The following is a 21,685-nucleotide window of genomic DNA, read 5'->3' on the forward strand; positions in this document are numbered from 1 at the left end:
CATTTTCTATAAAGAAATCACACAAAATATTTTGCTAACTTGTTAAAATAATTTGTTTATTTTCATAAAACATGAAAATGACAGGGTGGACAATGACATGACAGGGTGGACAATGGCATGACAGGGTGGACAAGGTGTGAAGTGTGATTGAATGACCTCATACAAATGAAATATATCAGGAAATTATGTTATAGTTTTGCCAGAGGTCCTTTTCTCATGTGGAGGGAAATTATCACTTGAACAGACTGGTTTGATCCACTCTACCTGCATGCGGCCGCTGAATAAAGGTGCCCAAAATGAGCCATTATTGTGGCCTTCTAGCGTTAAACTCTGTACATACATCATTCTGAAAACTCAAACATTCAACTGTAGTGTTACATCCCCAAGATGGTTTAGAGGATGCAGCAGATTAGTAAAATAGAAGGTTAACAGAAAAGGGCCTCAACTGAGCACCACCAGTCAATAAACAAAAGTTACATTACATTAAACATAATCCAATACTTAATGGTATAACTGAAACACAATGAAGAATAGGGATATAAACAATGTTGAAAAACATTTTTTAAGTGGAGAATGGTTGATAGGGAAAAAAAATCCTTTAAAGTACCACTAAGAGATCACTTATGATGTGTCTCCAAACAGTCTCTCCCTCTCTGCATAGAGGCAAGGCTCAATTCTCTCAAGTCCAGATTTCATTTCATTTCTCTTCTTTTGATTTCATTTGATTTCATTTCTTTTCATTTCCTCACTTTCATTTCATTCTAGCTGCTCTTCCACATACTTCCAAGCAGACGGCTCAACCTGTAGAGCGCGCCTGTTCAGAGAATGTGGTTCTGGTATTAGGCAAAGTATCTGCCAATCATGGTACCAACAGATGTCCTCCCGGAGACTTGCCCAATGGAACTAGCTTGTGCCATTGCGGTGCAAGCACTTAACTTTCACACTGTGCCCTTCCACATCCATGATGACACCTAAGTATGCGTCATTGTCGTAATTAACGACGCACCGCTCTCCAATGTGCTTTACTAAAATCTACATGCAAGAGGGACTCGTTGTGCTCCAGGTTCCTCCTGAGCTCCCTGTAGACATCAAACTGCCATTTAATGTTGAAAACATGGCACCTAAATTGGAGAAGCCTCTCCTGGAAATCTGTGGTAAGGTCGTCCTCCGTTGTTATGATGTCCCTTTTCACTGTGATTGTTGAGACTTTCTCATCCTTCGTGATCTTCTCTGTCACCCATTGAGATAAACGAATGTTCTCTTGCCCAGAAGTTTTCAGGACTGGGTGATAAGTTAGGAGGCATTCACTGCATTCCCCATAAGCACAGACCTTGGCTTTGGGGTCACACATGGTTGCTTCAGACATTTCCTCCATATTTCTTGAAGACAGCAACCTATGGCTCTGCAAATCATTGGCCATGAATTGCAAGTTCTCATGTTTTTTACAGAGACATGTGTCACAGTCGGAGGAAGAGGGGGTTGCCACCCAAAAGGGTCTGAGACGGCAAAAGGGTCTGAGATGACACGTGGCCATTGTGCTCAGAGAGAAACTTCCTGTGTAAGTTCTTCATTGTATCGGTAAGCAACGACTTCTGCTTCTTTTTCTTCAGCCGTGTGACGGTTTGTTTGCGGCCAGTCGTCATTCTGCTGCCATCACCTCGAAGAAAAAACGACGTAACATACTTCGTAACTCGTTCCGATTGACGCACTTCCTCCCACAGTAGGTAAGAGCCACAGGATACTTTGCTCTCTTCTTAGAGTAGCCAAAAGCAGTCTGGGCATGCTTTTGGAGCTTGTACTTCTTCAGAATATTTCCACTGACCACTTTCGCGGTCAACTGCTTCTATCTGTTTGCTTTTGTATTTTTGTACTTTATCAGTTTCCTCTTCAAACTCCTTCGAATGAGTTTCCCTTGACGCCGCTGCCTGAAACACAAACTATTTGTTAGGATTTTTAGTAAGATTTTAGGGAGTTCGTTATCAATGTCAATTTATGGGGGCATAAATAGTTGATAATTGTCCTCCAAATAAATCTAAACATGCATTGATCTAACCTGGAGGGCCCTGGCTCACGCTGATTTTCTCAAGTTTCAGGAATTGCAGGCGAATTGGGTGGTGTCTCCAACTGTATGTAGCAAAGCACTGGCCCTGGTTCTGGCTCTGGCTTTCCTTTTTGCCTCCTTCCATTTCTTTCTTTTTGCCCTCTTCTCTCTCTCACTGAGCTCATTAATACCCTTCTTCTTTCCAGTTTCTGTGTCTTTATTTCATCTCTTCCTCTCTTTCTCAAGGTACTTTCTTCTGTCAAGGTCAGCCTCACGGCGTTCCCGGTATCTCCTTGCTAGCTCAGCTCCACTTGAGTTCATTCCTTGAAAAATACAATCCACAACATTCCCTTGCAAACTGTAATTGGTGGTTCAGGTAAACTAGGCTTGCCTTATCAAACTAGGCTTATCATTATCATCATCAGAAGGCAACTATGACGTAAGTATGAAGGGAGTTGGGGTTATACCCATTACCCCAACAGGTACATCTAAGTATAATTACGCAATAAAACACTCGATATTATGTCGAGATTATAAAGGCCTGCTGATATACCCATATCACAAAAAGTAAATCTGTTTTGCAGGACCTTTATTTTGGAATTCTTGCACTGAGAACGATACTATATGATCTGCGCAGTGTTATGGTTAGCGGTGGCTATGTTAGCTAGCTGTAGTTTTGGCAGTGCAGCGATCAACATGATTTCCCAAATTGTTTTCAAAGATTATAGTCCATAAAAGTTTATCAGTTTGAACATTACATACCTTGTCTTTGTAGTGGATTCAATTAAATATAGGTCGAAAAGGATTTGCAAATCATTGTATTCTGTTTTTATTCACGTTTTACACAACGTCCCAACTTCATTGGAATTGGGGTTTGTAGTAGCTAGTTGTGCCATCAGTAACCATCCTATGCCTAGTTGTAGTATGTGCAACATTATCAGAAAGTGGCATAAACTACGCACATGTCCACCCTGTCACAAAGCATGTCCGCCCTGTCATGGAAGGCTTGCTGACAGGGTGGACAATGACAGGGTGGACATTTTTGGTTAAACTTAGCACTTAATGAGCACATGATGGACCTTCAGTTAGCAACATGACTCAGTTAGCAACGTGACTGTGTACTGTTTACAAATATATTTCGAGTTTCTGAGAAGTTTTTATATCAATTGATATTTCACCAAGACAGGGTGGACAAGTTAAGCTTGACAACATCCAACTACAAACATAATATGATGAAAATTAGGAGATATAAGTGTAGATACTTACTCTAATAGCGCCAGTTGTTTGAACCTCCATTGAAGAAAGAGGAAGTAGTGGTGGTGATGTCACTGATAACGACTGGCGGTTTCTTAAAGGGGCAGTTACCCCATAATGACAGGGTGGACAGCAATTTCAGGGACACGTGCAAAATGTTTAATATTATTATGAAAATAGAACACAAATGATCAAAATGACCCGTTTTATCAAAGGACTTGTTGAGGACAATAAAAACACATCAAACATATTTTAAGTTTGTGTCATTTAGCCACTTATTACACTCACTGAAGTTAGCAGAGCAGCGTGTGGGACATGCCAAAATCACATACACCCAGTCAAACAAAATGGTATAAAATGAAGTAAACACTTTTCAAAAGACGTATCATTGTACCAATATGTGTGTATATGTTTGGCCATTTATAATGAAACCTCAGAATGTCATTATTTTGCTATATTTTCATGATGACTGAGTGATTGTGATGAGGACACCAAAGGCACTTTATAGTGATATTGACTCATATATATATATATATATGTATGTATGTATGTATGTATGTATGTATGTATGTATGTGTGTGTGTGTGTGTGTGTGTGTGTGTGTGTGTGTGTGTGTGTATATATATATATATATAAATCTCTGTCCGACACATTCACATTCACACAATGAGAGTGAACACCAGGATGACTGTCGGAACTGCCGGTCTGCATGGGCTAGCAATTAGCTTATCCTGCCAGCTTCCGCGTCCTGTCAGACCGCCCTTGGTGTTTCCTCTTCGGGCGCAGCTCCAGGCAGGGCCGTGGTCCCTGGGCTCACAGGATGCAGCAGACCAGGCTCTCCCCGTCGACCCAACACCAGCTCTCCCAGCCATCAAACAAAAAAGTGTGAGCAAAACCTGGGTCGCGGTGGCAGCAAGCTAAGTAGGGCTCGCCAGACGTCCCTCTCCCCAGCAACGCCCTCCAGCTCCTCCTGGGGGACCCCAAGACGTTCCCGGGCCAGCGTGGACATGTAGTCCCTCCAGCGAGTTCTGGGTCTACCACCGGGGTCTCCTCACAGTTGGACGTGCCCGGAAAACCTCCAAAGGAAGGCGCCCAGGAGGCATCCTAATTAGATGCCCGAACCACCTCAACTGGCTCCTTGGGACACGAAGAAGCAGTGGCTCTACTCCGAGCTCCCTCCGGATGTCCGAACTCCTCCCCCTAATGATAATAATAATGATGATAATAATAATAATAATAATAGAACAACAACAACAGCAATAATAATAATAATAATAATAGAACAATAATAATGCTGATAATAATATTATTATTATTAATAATAATAACAATAACGATAATGTAATAAAATAATTAATTGAAAGAACAGTGCATTAATTGAGTGTATAAATTCAACCAGAGTTTATAATGTGAACACACGAGTTAGCCATGGATGCTTCAAAAGGACTTGTGTGTGAAGTGCTATTGTCAGATTTCTGGACGGTCACAGTTCAGGCTGTGGAGACTTAAAACTCCAGCTTTTTATGGGTCGAACACCCCCCCCCCCCAAAAAAAAAACATAAACCAGATAATATGCATGTAGGACATTCCCGCAATGTGCTCAGCCACAGGTTGATAAGCAGCTCAGAGAGACCAGAACACTGGACAGGGCAACGTGTTCAGCCTCAGGTTGAGAGACAGCTGCCTGGTATGTTCAACACACCGGGCAGCTGTCTCAAAGGGATGCTGAACGATAAGACACAAGGACATGTCCAAACTCGCTTAAAGTTACACCAGTCAAAATACCCAACCCTATCTATTTAACAGCACCAACGTGGGTACAAATATCCAGATTTCTTAAGACTGGAATGCAGCCAAGTGAAGAATCCAGGGGTGACACGTATCTCTATATATACTATAAACCCTCAAAACTCCCAGAGAATACAGCGTTCAGGTCAGTTAATCCAAGGTAGTTGGCTTGATGGGGCTTGTTGGCAGGTAGGAACAGTGCAGAGGTCGGAGAACAGTGAGAACAGTGAGAACAGTGCAGAGGTCCACTGACAGGTTAAACAAAGTAAAGTGTGGGACCGCTGGTCACTGAAGTCCCGCAGGGTTGATGGATTAAGTTTTCGCACAGGGGCTCTCCTGGTTTCTCTCTCCTGGGAGTGTCATTTTACAAGACAGCCACCCGGTGCTCCTCAGGCCAGACATGTTTCTGCTGTCAATCAAGCCTTTGCATTTCCCCAGGACGTTTGTAAGATAATAACTATAGCCCACTACATACACACACATAGTTTCAACTGGATCACCACATGTAAAGTAAGAGGATAAAGTTGAATACTGGGAGTAGTACTGCTGGGTTATCAAGACAAACCTTCGCACATGGAGGTACCTGTGAAGTTCAAGTGATCTGATTCTCACAAATACTCACCATTTTTCAAGTATATGAAACGTATTCAGACCAAATCTAGACTCCAGGAGAAGAATGGAAGGAAAATGGGTTTCCTGATGCCCCGAGGATTTCCAGTGTACAGCGGTTGCATGACCGAGAAACTCAGCATGAAGTATAATTACACATAGCAAGAAGTTTCCTGCTTGACTAATATGGATCTAATCCAACAGCAGTGTGGAGAGAGGGGGAACATACCGGCAGGACAGATGATTTAGATGCACGCTCCCTCGGTGCCAGGGACTCTGGAAGAATACAGCCAGTTCAAATATAGCACGGACCCTTGGGAAAATGTTTCCATGAAAATCATCAATAATGGCGACCCAGATAGCGAAATTGATGTGGCTCGGACCCGTCCCACACCCGACACTTCATCCGGCCCACTGTTTGCCAGATCTGGGCCAGAACCAAGCCACAGCGACGCTGCATGTGCCACATATTTGCCAAAGGTGGCCCATATGTGTTTTGTGCAACCCAGTCGCACGGACTTTAATCTATCAGATCGTGATACCATCACGATTATGACCTGACTTACGTGATGTGGTCACGATCTGATAGAACCCTAACCCTAACCCTAAACCTAACCCTAACCCTAATTTAGTCGGCGACTCGTCACCACGTCACGTAAATCAGGTCATAGCCGTGATGGTATCACAATCTGATAGATTAACGAAAATCCGTGCGACTGGGTAGCTTTTGTGATATTTGGGCCATATTCACCATTTACCACACGGGCCACTTCAGGGTCACATCCACATCACATGTTGCCGAGAGCACCGCATCTTTGCCAAAAAAGGCCCACATTTGATTTGGCATATTTGGGCCATATTTGCTGTTATACATGTGGGCCACTTCAGGCTCACATCCATGTTGTCAGGGCCAGAAGAAGGCCATCAGTGCCGCATCGTTGCCTGAAGTGGCCCACAACCGGAAGCGATCTGGGGGTTTAAATGGGCTTTACTAAAGCTGCACGGTGTGACTACAGCAAAAACGTTTCTTCAGGAAACGGAGCATTGTGCAGCAAATGCGCCAGGATAATCGCTTCAAACCTTGACCTCTGTTCGACAATGCATTAACAAATGTCGACCTCAGAAAGGTGTGTTGTGTTGCTTCCAGAACACACTCCTCAACACAACAAATTACCAAAATTGCTCAAAAATTAATCTTTCTCAAAAGGTGCTTTCATGTCATTGCATCAACAGGAAGAACTTGGCTCTTCCAGTGCAGATGTGAGGAAACTCTTTAGGCAAATAATGACATAACACTGTGCAAACACTGACCCACCACAACACCGTGCAGCGACACCGTGGCACTTCCAGGAACCGTTTGCTAAATTTGGATCACATGATTTAGGGTGAGCCCCTGTTGCCCCAAAGTCTTTGCTATGGTAGCAACGCCTGTAAATGATGGCAGGTGCAAACTAACTGCTGTTTTACATGCGTCTGAACGTGATTAGTTCATTCTGAACACAGCCACGCCCCCAATTGTGACACGGTGAGCCCATTCATGCAACCAGTTTATTGTAAGTTTTGTATTTTTTCTTTTTTCATTGAAATCTTTCCGATTGTTTTTTCACTTCATTCTGGGGGGGGGGGGGTTGCAAATTCCCTTTAAGGGTGGAAAAAGTTCTGATATGATTTATCTTGGTTTCATTTTTTCACATTACAACCCCCCCCGCCCGCCCCCCGCCTTCCGGTGTGGGAAGATGGCGGCAAAAATTGAAGTTTGCAGAGGCCATGCAGTGTCTTTGTCCCCGTCTGCGTCTACGTTTGTGTCTTAGTTTGATGGCTGGGAGAGCTGGCGCTGGGTCGGCGCTGGGAGAGCTGGTGCTGGGTCGGCTGGGAGAGCTGGTGCTGGGTGGGCTGGGAGAGCTGGTGCTGGGTCGGCTGGGAGAGCTGGTGCTGGGTGGGCTGGGAGAGCTGGCACTGGGTCGGCTGGGAGAGCTGGCGCTGGGTGGGCTGGGAGAGCTGGCACTGGGTCGGCTGGGGGAGCCGGCGCTGGGTGGGCTGGGAGAGCCTGGTCTGCTGCGTCCTGTGGGCCCAGGAGCCACGGCCTTGCCTGGAGCTGTGCCCGAAGAAGAAACGCTGAAGACGGTCTGACGGGACGTGTGTTCTGGATATGTGTCTTTGTCCTTGCGCTGCTGCCCTGCTGTGGGCTGGGGGGGGGGGCGATGTTTCACTTCATTTCATATGCGCAAGCGATGGAAAGGAAATGACAAAGTGTTTCTGATACTGATCTCTGAACCTGCCATTTTCACAGGGGTACGGCCAGACTTTTTATAGCCGCTGTGACTAATCTTCCTTTCTTTCTTTTTTTATGTGTTTTTTTTGTGCATTCATTTAAAAAATGTTCCGCTGTAATTAGAGTACCGCCAAACATTCACACGCACTCTTTATCCACATTGATCTACTTATACTTGCTCTACAACGCCAATTATACAGCAACCCAGATTGCTCATTATCCACACACACATACTGAGCTGAGTGCCATGTTCTTGAGAACTCAGCACTCGGCAAGCATCCAGTGAGTCTCAGACTGCAGGTTTAAGGGTCCTCTATAATAATGGGTAAAAGGAAGACCACTGAAACCAACGCCAGAACGGCAGAGAGGGCCTCCGGATGTAATCCATGCACTACACACACACTTTATGGACGCAACTGGGGAAACGGGACCCCGTCTGGGTTGGCTGTGGCCAAGGATGTCTGATTTGGAAAGGCTCAAAACAGTCAGTCAGTGACTCGGGGTTGCACAACTGACATAACCTCAAAGCGAACATCCGGAGAATTGATTGAAAGGTGGGTAAATAAATGAATAAATAGTTTCCTGTCACAGTCCCAAGTTCTGCTTCTGGGGACATGGTGGCGGATTTATCGAACATATTTCATGTGAGGTAATTCAACTATGGACCGCTGAACGACTGGAGAAATGGTTTCAGTTCTGCAATCTGCGACACTTAATTTTATTTTTTTTCTCCCCCCCCCCCCCAATTGTTACCCCACTCCTCCGAGCTGCTCCACGCCCTCTGCAGATCCTGGGAGGGCTGCAGACTACCACGTGTCTCCCCCGACACACGTGGAGTCGCCAGCCGCTTCTTTTCACCTGACAGTGAGGCGTTTCACCAGGGGGACGTAGCGCGTGGGAAGATCACGCTATTCCCCCCCCCAGTTCCCCCTCCCTCCGGATCAGGCGCCCCGACCGACCAGAGGAGGCGCTAGTGCAGCGACCATTACACATACCCACATCCGGCTGGCCAGTTGTGTCTTTAGGAACGCCCGAAACAGCCGGAGGTAATACGGGGATTCGAACCGGCGATCCTCGTGTTGGTAGGCCATGCTACCCGGATGCCCCCTTTAATCGTAAAATGTAACATCCTGGTACTAAATGAATGTCAGGCTGTGGTCAAGCTCATATAAAGCTGAGTGAGATGTTTACGTGCTGTACCCAACTTGGCTTTATAAGGCAGCAATGAAATTCTGAGAGCAGTTCTGGAACTGGCAGATAGTCGTGCTTTACAGGCCAGAAACAGAGATGTTGTCTTTGGCTGAAGGCTTTTGTCTTTGCTGTTTAAACACAGTGGAGAACACGGATCAATTTCTCACAGAAATGTGTGTAGCGGGAGTCACAGAGAGCGGAAACACAACAAGCTTCTCCCGAGTCAGCCAATACACACGAGTCGAACGAAGCTGCAGTTATGTGCCCTTCAGACCTGGACGTGGCATGGCTCTACAACGTTGATCTTCTTCCTCATCGGCTTCTTCTTCTTGCCTTATCATTGAAATACAAGCGTGCTTTATCTGCTGCAAAAACAGTGTATCTCTCTCACTTAATAAATATTAATAAACATAACCCCAGATTTCTCTTTGACTCTGTATCTAAACTCTCTAAAAAGCAGCCGTCTATTAGCCGCTCACCATTCACAGCCCATGAATTTCTTGATTTTTTTTCCTGCAGTAAGGTTGAGGAGATCTTAAACAAAATTAGTTCTTCAGCTCCATCTACTCCTGCAGATCCTGTCATACTAAATTCATACCTACACAATGAGTCACTGACAGTTCCAGTTATTACAGCTTTTGAGACTATCTCTCTTGATACTCTGACTAAGTTCGTGTCAGCTTCTAAACCAACTGCTTGCCTACTTGACCCCTTACCAGCAAAACTTTTTGAAGACCTCTGGCCTTTTCTTGGACCTACAATGCTAGACATCGTTAATTTATCTCTTAGTACTGGCATTGTTCCCAGCAGTTTTAAGACAGCTGTGGTTAAACCTCTACTTCAAAAACCGCACCTTGATCCAGGGTCTCTTAATAACTATCGACCAGTCTCCAATCTTCCATTCTTTTCTAAAGTACCAGAGAGAGTTGTGTATCAACAACCTTCGACCCATATAAAAGAAAACCGTCAATATAAACCCTTTCAATCGGCTTTCAGGCCCTGTCACTCCACTGAAACTGCTCTGACCAGAGTGGTGAACAATCTTTTACTAGCTATGGACTCTGATTCCACTTCTGTGCTTCTACTACTGGATCTCAGCGCAGCCTTTGACACCATTGATCACTGTATACTTTTAGATAGATTAAATTGTAATTTTGGTGTCTCTGGCTTAGCTCTCTCTTGGCTTAAGTTCCACTTATCTGGAAGAACACATTGTTTCTGGTATAGTAATATTATATCAAAATTCTCTGACGTTAAATATGGTTTGCCACAGAGCTCAGTACTTGGCCCTCTACTTTTATCTCTTTACATTACACCTCTTGGCCACCTTATACGCAGCTATGGAATAAATTTCCATTGCTATGCTGATGATACTCAGCTGTATGTGCCTATAAGGGCTGATGATCATACTCAAATCATTAACTTAGAGGCCTGCTTGGCTACTGTGAAAAACTGGATGTCACTTAACTTTCTGCTTTTAAATTCAGATAAAACTGAGATGCTAGTCACTGGCCCTGCTAGACACAGACATCAATTTGATCAAGTAATGATAACAATTGACAACTCTGTGGTTTCACAAAGTGTGGCAGCCAAAAATCTTGGTGTTACGTTTGATCCCAGCCGTTCCTTTGATAAGCACATTAAAGAAATCACCAACACTGCCTTTTTCCCCCCACCTACGTAACAGCTAAAATTCGGTCTTTTCCCTCCATGGCTGACGCAGAGACTCTAATACATGCATTTGTTTCATTCAGACGTGATTACTGTAATGTTGTGTTTTCAGGTCTGCCACATGCTAGTACTAAAAGTCTTCAGATGGTTCAGAATGCTGCAGCTAGAATCCTAACTAAAACTAGGAAATTTGACCACATTACACCAATTCTTGCCTCCCTTCCTTGGCTTCCTATCCATGTTAGATCAGAATACAAGGTGCTTCTGCTGACTTATAAAATCCTGAATGGGCTTGCCCCATCCTACCTGTCTGATCTCCTTACACCTTACATGCCATTTCGAGCTCTTCGCTCTCAAAATACAGGGCTCCTGTGTGTACCCAAAGTTAAAAAGAAGTCAGCTGGTGGCAGCAGGGCCTCTTCCTGTCGGCCTCCATTGTTGTGGAATAACCGGCCTGCTGCCATCAGACAATCAGAGTCTGTTGAGTCCTTTAAATCCACACTTAAAACTCATCTTTTTGCCTTAGTTTACAATTAGTTGCCTTTGAGTTGAGTCCTTACAGCCTGGACTGGATGGCGGGTTGGTTTTCTGTCTCAATGAATTTACCAACCACTGTTCTGCCCACCAGATCATGGAGTATAGATTATGACTAGCTGATGACTTAATTGATTATGGCTAATGACTATTGCAAACTGTTCTCTTCTCTAACATGTCTTCTCTCTCTCTCTGAATGATGTCTTCTCCTTTCTCTTGTTCTGTGTTTGAATGGTGTCATGTGAGTCTCTCTTGCGTGCATGTGCAGTCGGTTCTCCTCCCAGGTCTCCGTGGTGATGGTGGTCGCCATTTGGATGCTGCCTGCCCTTCCACTCCTCACATAAGTTTTTCTTTTTTTACATGATGATGCTGGTCGCGTGGCTTGGGTCCTGGACTGCTCCGTTGGCATGTGGACACTGCTTGGCAACCTGTGCATCATGTTCTTCATAAATGTTATGTCCATTATAATTCTGTTACCCTCTTTCAATGTTGTGTTATGTAAATTGCGTAAACACAACATCCATTGCACGCTGTCCGTCTGGGGAGAGAGATCCCTCCTCCTCTGTTGCTCTCCCTGAGGGTTCTTCCTATTTTTTCTCCCTGTTAAAGCTTTTTTTAGGGAGTTGTTCCTTATCCGATGAGAGGGTCTAAGGACAGGATGTTGTGTTGCTGTTATCCCCACTGAGGCAAATGTGTAATTTGTGATGTTGGGCTACACAAATAAAATTGATTTGATTTGAATTGAGTCGATTCATGCTGTCAACTCATCAAATGTTAAATTCTCATAACTGAAAAATTCTATTTGATGAAAAACTTTGACGAGCTCAACATTTCTCATGATGCGGTATTAACCATAGGAGCTGGTATAATGCGCAGGCAAATCAGCCAATCAGTGCACAGTTACGCCTCCAAACAGTGACTCTGTGATCTGATTGGCTGAATTTGAACCTGCCACGTGATCAGACATGTGCGGCTCGTGGCATGACACCAGGTCTTTGAGACTGAACAAGTGAATGGATGTATGAATGTTATATTTCTGGAGTGTGACCCCCCCCCCTCCAAAACATGCTTCTTATCTTATCTTTGAAAAATATTTAGTATCACATTTCTCTTTCTCCTTTATGTTTTTCTTTCTCCCTCTCTGCATCTCTCTCTCTCTCTCTCTCTCTCTCTCTCTCTCTCTCTCTCACTCACCGTCTTGGCTTCTTTGCGTGAAATCAAGTATGTATTTTGTGTACTTTTATAGTGAAATGTGATTTGTATAGTAGAAAATAAGAAATATCTTGTCATCGTCTTCAATGTATCAACAATTTTTCATTTCTCTTTTTTCATGAGGGTCAATGTGACGTGTTGTGAAGAAAGTGAACACTGCCCCCTGGTGGAAAAGAAGAAGTATGGCCCTTACAGAAGCTCTGACACGTTTTAACCAAGTATTTCTTTATTTTGTATTGTTTAAAGGTAACAGAGAAAGACTTTAATTATGTTGAATTAAGTAAAGCATAATTTAAACAGATGTTTAACTGTGACGGCCACCCAGAAGCTCGGTCTCAGCGAGAACGGCCCTGATTTTGTACAATACTTTTTTTCCATATACATCTTCTACTCAACAGCATCAGAATGAATTCTGGTGAGGTAGAACATCCTTTTACAGAGCACAGAGGAGTTGCAGTCCTTTAAGGGATAACAAAAACATGTATTTAATGGTGATAAGAAAGATTTAACATGCAAACAAAACACGATATCCTGCACACACAATATATGGAAACGTGTGCGTCACATGTCCTGCATGCAGGTATGCATGCAAAGTGTGCAAACAGGGTTTTACAAATGTCCTCTCATGTCTTTATTTTGTCCAAAGGCGTCTTACTGCGCTCTGTATTCCAGGGCTCCCTACGGAGGGAGTCAAAACCAAGCTGATCATACAACCTCTGGAGTTAACTTACGACTTCAAGTGATGCAGGCGGCTTCGAGCCTGACCGGACAAACATGTCCCTGGTTCAGTCAATCCTTTAACAGCGTTTTATATGTTGACTTTTTTATGCTCTATCAACACGTTTTACTCGTTACACCGTTTTTTTTTTTTTTCATCGCTCGACAAGATGTGTGCGATGGCCCGTGATAAACGTGGTCGTTCTCCTGTGTTTGGTGGCGCGTCTGCCATCCCGCGGAACTACAAATGTGAAATTAGAAATATATTCGTACATGAAACGTGGATGGCCAAGGCAATACTATATCCTCCATTGGATGCCTGTGATAGTCACAGCTACTGCTCATCTCCTGTCGTCTTTGGTCGTTCCTCATAGCCTTTTGGACCATATTTGCCACATGGTTATCGTGACGGATCATATCTTACAACGGGTCAAGGACGAGACACAAATGTACAAGACTGTTGAAAAGGTTCAGAAGTGGAAGAGTTGACAAGGAAGGGGGTCAGGGGGTCAGGGGGTCGGGGGGTTCAGGAGTCTATGATCTTTTCCTTCTGCTTTCAAAGTTTTTAAAGTTCACAGGCCTTATCTTCATCTCCGCAAACTCGATCGAGTGCTCGTGGCCCTTCCAGTGGAACCAGTTGATGCCCTGCAGGAAACACAGGAAGCAGATCATGAGAGAGGGCTGTACTACTGGTGTACTTCCTGTCTGTGATAAGGTACCACTACTTAAAAACACTATTTCCTGTGCCCGGGGAGGAAAACTGGTCCTTGATGATGCGTGAGTTTTTTTTTCTCTCTTTTGGATTCCCCCGCCCCCCTTTTCTCCCCAATTGTATATGTCCAATCACCCCACTCTTCTGAGTCGTCCCGGTCTCTGCTCCACCCCCTCCGCCGATCCGGGGAGGGCTGCAGACTACCACATGCCTCCTCCGATACATGTGGAGTCGCCAGCCGCTTCTTTTCACCTGACAGTGAGGAGTTTCACCAGGGGGACGTAGCGCGTGGGAGGATCACGCTATTCCCCCCAGTTCCCCCTCCCCCCAGAACAGGCGCCCGGACCGACTAGAGGAGGCGCTGGTGCAGCAACCAGGACACACACCCACATCCGGCTTCCCACCCGCAGACACGGCCAGTTGTGTCTGTAGGGACGCCCGACCAAGCCAGAGGTACCACGGGGATTCGGACCGGCGATCCCCGTGCTGGTAGGCAACGGAAGAGACCGCCACGCCACCCGGACGCCCCCAGATGGTGTATGATGTTAAGTATTTCATTATACATACCTTACTGTGACTATCGTCACCATATTTTCCCATGAGGTTTACCCGATGACAGTTTTTATACCAAAAGGCACCCTTGTAGGACAAGGCGCAGTTGGTAACGGCGATATCGTTGTCATTGTCGTAGGTGGAGAAAGGGCGACCCTGGTGGTAGGTCATGGAATCACCTGGTAAAGATATTGAGTTGTGGTGAAAACAAATGTAATGGGACACACGGGCGAACGTGCTGACCCTCATATGTGACCCTACCTGCTGTGCCGCTGTAGGCCCCCACATTAACTTTATAGCGGGTCCGTGGTTCTGCAATAGTGAACTTGTCATACTGAGCATAGGCCGATTCGCCGCCATCCCCCAAGTCCACACGCAGCTCGTACTGGCCAGAAGCCGTGATCTTGTGGAGGTTGGACAGACCTACAGCACAGTTTGAATGGTGAATATGTGTGAGTGACAACATTAAGGAGTAAGAGAGGAGGCGGAAAGAGGCTGAAATGAACAGAGAAGGTGAAAGGGAGAAGCAGAGGAGGAGTGTACTTACCAAGCCAGAACTCATCGTTCATGTTGCCAAAGCCATTCGTGTAGTTCTTCCAGTTCCTGAAGAACTCCAGCTTTCCATTCTGGCGCCTCAGAAACACCTAAATAACACTTAAGTTATCACCTCTGCAGCGACGCCATTATGTGCGTTGCAGCGTGCACCATCCACTGTTGTGTTGCAGAAATCGCAGCACATGTGACCTGGTCACTGTAGGTTTCTTTTTTCCTTCTTCTTTTTGGATTTTTTTTTGCCCCTTTTTCTCTCCAGTTTTATTTGGCCAATTACCCCAATCTCTCAAGCCATCCCGGTCGCTGCTCCACCCACTCTGACGATCCGGAGGGCTGCAGACTACCCCCAGATAGTAAAATTGCTGTGGCCCGGACCCGTCCCACACGACACCTCATCCGGCCCACATACCACATGGAATGGTGGCACTTGGGTGGTCCACTCCTGTTTGCCAGATCTGCGCCAGAACCAAGCCACAGCAATGCTGCATGTGCCACATATTTGCCAAAGGTGGCCCATATTTGTTTTGTGATATTTTGGCCATATTCACCATTTACCACACGGGGCCACTTCAGGGTCACATTCAGATCACATGTTGCCGAGAGCACCGCATCTTTGCCAGAAAAGGCCCACATTTGATTTGGCATATTTGGGCTGTATTTGCTATTATACATGTAGGCCACTTCAGGCTCACATCCATGTTGTCAGGGCCAGAAGAAGACCATCAGTGCCCCATCATTGCCTGAAGTGGCCCACATCCGGGTGCTACCTGGGCCACATGCCTCCTCCGATACATGTGGAGTCGCCAACCACTCCTTTTTCCCTGATAGTGAGGAGTTTATCCAGGGGGACGCAGCGCGTGGGAGGATCACGCTATTCCCCCCCAGTTCCCCCTTCCACCCGAACAGGCGCCCCAACCGACCAGAGGAGGCGCTAGTGCAGTGACCCGGACACACCCACATTCGGCTTCCCACCCGCAGACACGACTAAATGTGTCTGTAGGGACGCCGGACCAAGCCAGACATAACATGGAGATCCGAACCGGCAATCCCCGTGTTGGTAGGCAACAGAATAGACCGCCATGCTACCCGGACGGCCTCACCGTAGGTTTTTAACAGAATGAGGTATCATATAAGCATGAACTTTACAGTGTGACTAAACTATATGGTATGTGGTAATGGTCATTTTGACTTTCAAAATCAAAAAGGTCTTTCTCATATTTTTCATATGCAACATGCTGAATGTCAGATTCTGGAAGAGTGCCTGCTCACCAGCCATCCTCCTCCATCCGTCGTCATGTCGCAGTAAACCTGGACTGATTGGCTCTCCTCCCCACCCACATAGATGGTGTACAGGCCTGAGGCGGTCTCCCCATTCAAGAAAGCCTGAGCACAGTTCTGGGGGTGTTGGTATAACTTTCCAACTAAAAAAATACATACATACATACATAAAAATCACTTCTGTTCTGGACCTGAGAGAACATGTAAATGACGAGACTACAACAACACCAGCATGATCTGCGTCATGAAATCTATCTCCAATACCCAGAATCCTTTGTTGAGGGACTAGGTAAGTGCATAAGGTGAAGGAGAACATGTGTACAGAAGTGATTTAACTTAAACGGTGCAATATGTGCGTGGACATGTGTACATGTGCGTACTTGTAATGAAGACGGTGCTGACGTGACGACTCCTCTGAGCCCCAACGTTGGCATGCAGCCTGACGCTGTACTCCGTGGAGCCCGTCAACTGGCTCATGCTGTATGAGGTGGCTGTGGGGCTCAGTACCACTTCCTGTACACACACACACACACACACAGACACACACACACACACAATTATGTCGTTTCTTGTAAATACTTAGAAACACTGCTTGTAAGGGTTATGCAGCATCACACCATCGCTGAATTAACATGGCGGTGCATGTACCCGGACAGTGCCATCGGCAGACGAGAAGGTCAGCATGTAGCCGGTGACAGCGGCTCGTGGAGGCTTCCATGTCAGAGTAGCGCTGTCAGTTTGAATGTTACTGGCCACAAGGTCACGAGGGGGGTCCACATCTGAAACACAAGTTTTACAGAGTAACTGCACACTTCAATACATTTCATGTGAAAACCTGGAGTATATGAGTTTATTTCGATCAAAGATAAGAGTCGTGGATTTAAACCAGCTGCAGAGGATGCACAAGCCAGTGCATTCTCAGTGTCGGTCCCAAGCCTGGATAAATAGGTAGGGTTGTGTCAGGAAGGGCATCCGGTGTAAAACCTTTGTCAAATCAAATATGTGGGTCATAAATCAGATTTCTATATCGGATCAGTCGAGGCCCGGGTTACCAACGACCGCCACCAAGAACTGTTGGGCAGCAGGGTGCCGGTGGAAACTATGCTACTGTTAGGCGAAGGACAAGGAGAGGGGGAAGGCATGTCCAGAGGCAGTGGGAGAGGAGGAAGGGTAGGAGTGTGGAGGTGGGAGTTGGTACTTTGAATTTTGGCATTATGACTGGTAAAGGCAGAGAGCTGGCTGATACGATGGAAAGAAGAAAGGTAGGAATACTGTGCGCAAGAGACCAGGTGGAAGGGGAGTAACGCCAGGAGTATCGGAGAAGGGTTCAAAATGTTCTACCATGGTGTGGATGGGAGGAGAAATGGGGTAGGGGTAATTCTGAAAGAAGAGTATGTCAAGAGCGTGCTGGAGGTGAAGAGAGTGTCGGACAGAGTGATGAGTATGAAGCTGGAAATCGAAGGTGTATTGCTGAATGTTATCAGCGCATATGCCCCACAAGTTGGGAGTGAGATGGAAGAGAAAGAAGAATTCTGCAGTGAGTTGGATGACGTGGTTGAGAGGGTACCCAAGGAGGAGAGGGTGGTGATTGGAGCGGACTTCAATGGGCATGTTGGTGAAGGGAACAGAGGTGAGGAGGAGGTGATGGGTAGGTATGGTGTCAAGGAGAGAAATGTGGTAGGACAGACGGTGGAGGATTTGCGAAAAGGATGGAAATGGCTGTGGTGAATAGTTGTTCGTCCGTCGCAGCGACGAGGACCACCCAGTCATCCTGTAGGGGTCAATTTCTGTGGGTGCCAAGATGGCTGGTTAGTCCAATCTGTGCCCTGAATGTTCTTTGGCAGTGTAGGCATGGGATAGTGGGAGTAGCTGGAGGGCTGCTGGCCCGGTCTTTCCTGGCCTGCCTGCGGCTCTCTGCTGCAGCAATCCCGGCGGCCTCACAAATGTTTGCACCATTTCGGACAGCTGCAAGCCACTCTCCTCTATTCAGAGCTTTCTGTTCCCATGTGTCATAGTTGATGGTGAAGGCCTTTAACAAAACCTTCAAGGTGTCTTTGAAACACTTTTTTTGACCACCATGGGAGCGCTTGCCTTGCTTCAGTTTGCCATGTTTCTTTAAGAGCCAGTGGTCTGGCATGCGAACTACGTGGCCCACCGAATGAAGCTGTGAATATATATTTCAAGAAGAGAGTGAAACACAGGGTGACGTATAAGAGTGGGGGAAGGTGCACACAGGTGGACTATATCTTATGCAGAAGGTGCGATCTGAAAGGGATTGGAGACTGCAAGGTGGTGATAGGGGAGAATGTAGCTAGGCAGTGTCGGATGATGGTCTGTAGGATGACTTTGGAGACCAAGAAGAGAAACGGAGTGAAGGCAGAGCCAAGGATCAAATGGTGGAAGTTGAAGAAGGAAGACTGTTGTGTGGAGTTCAGGCAGGAGTTAAGACAGGCACTGGGTGGTAGTGAAGAGTTGCCGGATGGCTGGGCAACCACTGCAGAAATAGTGAGGGAGACAGCTAGGAAGGTACTTGGTGTGTCATCAGGACAGAGGAAGGAAAACAAGGAGACTTGGTGGTGGAATGAGGAAGTACAGCAAAGTATACAGAGGAAGAGGTTGGCAAAGAAGAAGCGGGATAGTCAGCGAGATGAAGAAAGTAGACAGGAGTACAAAGAGATGAGGTGTAAGGCAAAGAGAGAGGTGGCAAAGGCAAAGGAAAAGTGTATGGTGAGTTGTATGACAGGTTAAACACTAAGGAAGGAGAAAAGGACTTGTACCGATTGGCTGGACATAGGAACCGAGCTGGGAAGGATGTGCAGCAGGTTAGGGTGATGAAGGATAGAGATGTAAATGTTCTGACAAGTGAGGAGAGTGTGTTGAGAAGGTGGAAGGAATACTCTGAGGGGCTGATGAATGAAGAAAATGAGAGAGAGAGAAGGTTGGATGATGTGGGGATAGTGAATCAGGAAGTGTGGTGGATTAGCAAGGAGGAAGTGAGGGCAGCTATGAAGAGGATGAAGAGTGGAAAGGCGGTTGGTCCAGATGACATACCTGTGGAGGCATGGAGATGTTTAGGAGAGATGGCAGTAAAGTAATAGAATAGTAGAGTAGTAGGTAATAGAAACTAAATAACAGAGTAGTAGAACAAGGGTGATGTGCAGAACTGTAGCAACTACAGAGGTATAAAGTTGATCAGCCACAGCATGAAGATATGGGAAAGAGTAATAGAAGCTAGATTAAGAGAAGAGATGACGATTATCGAGCAGCAGTATGGTGTAATGCCACGAAAGAGCACCACAGATGCAATGTTTGCTTTGAGATCCAAAGGAATTGAATCAAGTGCAACTGGACTTGGTATGGATCCATGAAGACGTTTCGCCTCTCATCCAAGAGGCTTCATCAGTTCGTGCCTTTCTGACTAGACCAAGCTAGTCTGACTGGCTGGTGATGAAACTCAGATATGTATCCTCTTTGGAGTCGTTATCAGAGCTATTGATGTCCATGGCTCTTTGTGTTCTGATGTTTAGCAACGCCCGTCGTTATCAGAGCTATTGATGTGCATGGCTCTTTGTGATCCAATGTTAAGCAGCGACGGTCGTTGGAGGTGTTAGTTTTGACTTCGTTAGTGCTCCATTCAGTGGTCATGAGTTGTTGGAGCCGTTAGTGACCGACTGTTATTCCTGGAGGCTAAGCTTCTTGAGTCTCCTGGGTCGAGATGAAAGGACGGCATTGTAAGTGGGAGATAGGTGGTGTCGCAGAACTCCTCCTCTGTTGAGGGATGGTTTTTCCAGTTTGGCACAGATGGCTTCCTTCACCCCTCTTTCAAACCATCTATCTTCCCTGTCCTAAATGTGTACGTTGCTGTCCTCGAAGGAGTGTGTCTTCTCCTTTAGGTGTAGATAGACTGCTGAGTCTTGTCCTGAGGAGTTTGGCCTTCTGTGTTGGGCCATCCGTTTGTGTAGTGGTTGTTTGGTTTCTCCTATGTATAGGTCAGTGCAATCCTCATTGCATTGTACAGCATACACCAGATTGCTTTTCCGGGTGTGTGGTACATGGTCTTTGGGATGAACCAGTCTTTGTCGGAGAGTGTTGCTGGGTTTGAAGTATACCGGGATGCGGTGTTTGTTGAAAATTCTCCTGAGTTTCTCGGAATCCCCAGAAACATACAGGATGACTATGTTCTTCCTTCGGTTCCTTTTCTCCTCATCGCTCACCTGGTTGGTCTTTTTGGAACGTGTTGCAGTTTTCACAAAGGTCCAACTGGGGTAGCCACAGGTTTTTAAAGCTCCCCTCAGGTGTTTGTGTTCTTCTCGTTGGGCCTGAGTGCTGCTGGGCACATTGTCAGCTCTGTGTTGCAAAGTTCTGATGACGCTCAGTTTGTGTTCCAGAGGGTGGTGTGAGTCGAAAAGTAGATATTGGTCTGTGTGTGTAGGTTTCCTGTAAACCCCAATGTGGAGGCTCCTGTCTTCCCCAATGTGGACGTCGCAGTCCAAGAAGGACAAACTGTTGTTCTTTACGTCTTCCCTTGTGAACTTAATGTTCTTGTCCACTGAGTTGATGCATTTGGTAAACGCTTGCACCTCTTGTGTTTGGATTTTGACCCATGTGTCGTCCACATATCTGAACCAGTGGCTCAGAGGTGTTCCTCTGAAGGAGTTCAGGGCCCTGTGTTCTACCTCTTCCATATATAAGTTGGCCACAATGGGAGATACTGGTGAGCCCATTGCACAGCCATGTTTCTGTCTGTAAAACTGGCCCCTGAATTGGACATATGTAGTGTTCAGGCAAAGGTCCAGTAGTTGGCAAATCTGGTCTGGACTGAGGTTTGTCCTATCGTGGAGGGTGTCGTCCCGTAGCAAACGTTGCCTCACAGTTTCCAAAGCCTCCATTGTTGGGATGCAGGTGAATAACGAGGCCACACCGTTTGCTTTGAGAATGTTGATGGAGAAGTATAGAGGTCAGAAGAAGTTACATTGTGTCTTTGTAGATTCAGAGAACGCATATGACAGGGTGCCGAGAGAGGAGGTGTGGTATTGTGTGAGGAAGTCAGGAGTTGCAGAGAAGTATGTAAGAGTGGTGCAGGATATGTATGAGGGCAGTGTGACAGTGGTGTGGTTGGAATGACAGATGGGTTCAAGGTGGAGGTGGGATTACATCAAGGATTGGCTCTGAGCCCCTTCTTGTTTGTAATGGTGACGGACAAGATCAGGCAGGAGTCTCCATGGATGATGATGTTTGCGGATGACATTGTGATCTGTAGTGAGAGTAGGGTGCAGGTTGAGGAGAGCCTTGAGAGGTGGAG

The 21,685-nt window shown here is 46.0% G+C and overlaps 1 protein-coding gene and 1 long non-coding RNA gene across 2 annotated transcripts in view; both read right to left on the minus strand.

Annotated features, from left to right (window-relative positions):
- Positions 1–3,904: 3,904 nt before the first annotated feature.
- LOC130122180 (uncharacterized) lies at positions 3,905–6,631 on the minus strand. Its single transcript, XR_008811116.1, has 3 exons — positions 6,444–6,631; positions 5,706–5,968; positions 3,905–4,495 (listed from the first exon to the last, which is right to left on the minus strand). It is a non-coding gene; the product is annotated as an uncharacterized LOC130122180 (long non-coding RNA).
- A 6,153-nt stretch (positions 6,632–12,784) lies between these two features.
- The window catches only part of LOC130121486 (tenascin-like), a 55,476-nt gene continuing 46,575 nt past the window's right edge, over positions 12,785–21,685 (minus strand). The window contains 7 exon segments of the mRNA XM_056290288.1: positions 12,785–13,934; positions 14,569–14,732; positions 14,815–14,976; positions 15,101–15,197; positions 16,375–16,526; positions 16,764–16,896; positions 17,032–17,162. Coding sequence (XP_056146263.1) covers positions 13,824–13,934; positions 14,569–14,732; positions 14,815–14,976; positions 15,101–15,197; positions 16,375–16,526; positions 16,764–16,896; positions 17,032–17,162 — 950 coding nt within the window. The 3' untranslated portion in view covers positions 12,785–13,823.

The sequence above is a fragment of the Lampris incognitus genome, chromosome 12 (assembly GCF_029633865.1).
Source record: "Lampris incognitus isolate fLamInc1 chromosome 12, fLamInc1.hap2, whole genome shotgun sequence".
In the NCBI taxonomy this organism is placed as follows: Eukaryota; Metazoa; Chordata; class Actinopteri; order Lampriformes; family Lampridae; genus Lampris; species Lampris incognitus.